Consider the following 2104-nt stretch of genomic DNA (forward strand, 5'->3'; position numbering starts at 1 on the left):
TTAGTCATTATTATCATTTATTTTTTATTAAATATACATAAACAATTATTTATAAATAAGATACAACTGTATATAGTATTATTACTAGAGAAAACACAAGAATATGTCCGTGTGTGCCCTGATTCCAGATTGAAAATAAAATTATAAATGTCCACAAATCAATAACAAATATACCACAAATATCTTTATATTTTATAATTATTTTCCGTATTATCTAAATTATATTTTTAGAGCGATCAAGTACATTCAATAGTTTTTTGGGCGTATTCTTGAGCGAAAATACAAAAAGTAAGAAAAAGAAACAGTACATAAGAAAGAATATTCATAAGGTAGATAAAATTTGTAGCGAACCCATGAAAGCTTGATGACATTCGATCGGCTTTTAAATATCAAGTGTCTAAATAAATGCGTAAATCTTAATCTACAAATATACTTTGTTTAAGAGGAACGTGTTTGTGTCCCGCTTTAACTAGATAATTTCTGGGTATATAAGGTGGACACAACGTTTCAGGCAGCATCAGTTGTAATCGAACTATCCGGTACAATGGCATTCAAGGTGGGTAAGGCGATGGAGGTTCGTAATATCCGGGTGATGTCTGTATACATATTACACATAATATAATGTCCCTTCCAGGTGTGCATCCTGCTGGCGCTCGTAGCCGTGGCCCGCGCCGGAGTGCTGCTCGGGTCGGAGTACGACCCCAACCCCCAGTACAGCTACTCCTACGGCGTGCAGGACGCCCTGACCGGGGACAACAAGAGCCAGCACGAGACCCGCAGCGGGGACGTGGTGCAGGGCCAGTACTCGCTGGTGGAGTCTGACGGCACCCGCCGCACCGTGGACTACGCCGCCGACCCCGTCAACGGCTTCAACGCCGTGGTGCGCAAGGACCCCCTTGTGCACGCCGCCCCCGTCGTAGCCGCCGCCCCCGCCGTCACCGTGGCCCGCGCCGCTCCGGCCGCCCTGGCCTACTCCGCCTCCGCCCCCCTAGCTTACTCTTCACCGCTGGCGTACTCCGCCCCTCTGGGATACAATTCTCCCCTGGCCTACTCCGCCCCCCTGGGCTACTCTTCTCCCCTGGCCTACTCCGCCCCTCTGGGATACGCCGCCCGCGCCACCCCCCTAGCCTACTCCGCCCCTATCGGCCACTCCGCCCCTATCGCCTACTCCGGCCACAACTACGCCTATGCCTACTAATGAACAAACTCAATAACTATTTTTTTAATTTCAATATATTGACTATGAAACAAAACTGCCGATTAATATGTGATCCTGTGAATTAAATTATTTTTATCAATAAACATATTCCGAGAAAAAATTTTTTTTTACATCCATGACGTCTATATGAGGTACATATGTAAAAATACGACTACTACCGATATTACATAATTTTAATACTACCGAGATTACACAAAATGGTTTAAATCGTGATTTTATGATTTTAACCATTTTGTGACTTTCACATATTCATAACAGTGATACCCAATTTTTTTTTTACGCACTCGCTCATAATAGTATGCAACTACACAAAAATTAATGCAATAGTTCAAATTATTATAATTTGGTGAACATACAGTAGGCACGTATGTATTGTAATATTATTTTACAAAACACTTTTTTTTTGTACCGCAATTTTTTTTAAACTGGCAGACTTTTTATAACACCTAAACTTTGGAATCGACTCAACAATATTTTGAAAAGTCAAATTTTTGTCGACAAGCCTAGATTCCACATTCTAAAGAATTGTCGACATTGAAATTGATTGCAACAGAGAGGACAACATTTTTGAGAAGAGAGCATTATCCCTTTAGGTATCTTGGGCACATAGATATCAAATGTAGGTATAGTAGTTTAATGAAATAAAAAATGTATTATTTCTTCGTTTTTTTTCTTCTTCAGAACAAAGAACTATGTATTTCAAGGGAAAAAAACATATTTAAAATAGTTCATATTTACTGAAGGCAGTGGTAGTCACTTACCCAAACTCAGATACCGAAATTTCTCATTCGATTAGAACTTTTTTAGCGCAGAGACAATACTTCTACGTACGACAAAAACTATACAGGGTGTTCATTTAACCCCGTCACATCCGAAATCACGATA

The 2104-nt window shown here is 40.4% G+C and overlaps 1 protein-coding gene across 1 annotated transcript; it reads left to right on the forward strand.

Annotated features, from left to right (window-relative positions):
* Positions 1-522: 522 nt before the first annotated feature.
* LOC148270755 (pupal cuticle protein Edg-84A-like) lies at positions 523-1313 on the forward strand. The gene is made up of 2 exons (XM_088242228.1): positions 523-556; positions 635-1313. The coding sequence occupies exons 1-2, from the start codon at positions 545-547 to the stop codon at positions 1196-1198; spliced, it is 576 nt and encodes a 191-aa protein (XP_088098354.1). The 5' UTR covers positions 523-544; the 3' UTR covers positions 1199-1313.
* Positions 1314-2104: the final 791 nt, after the last annotated feature.

This window comes from Micrasema longulum, unplaced genomic scaffold, assembly GCF_059751315.1.
Source record: "Micrasema longulum isolate JH-2025_06_02 unplaced genomic scaffold, ASM5975131v1 h1tg003451l, whole genome shotgun sequence".
Classification (NCBI taxonomy): Eukaryota; Metazoa; Arthropoda; class Insecta; order Trichoptera; family Brachycentridae; genus Micrasema; species Micrasema longulum.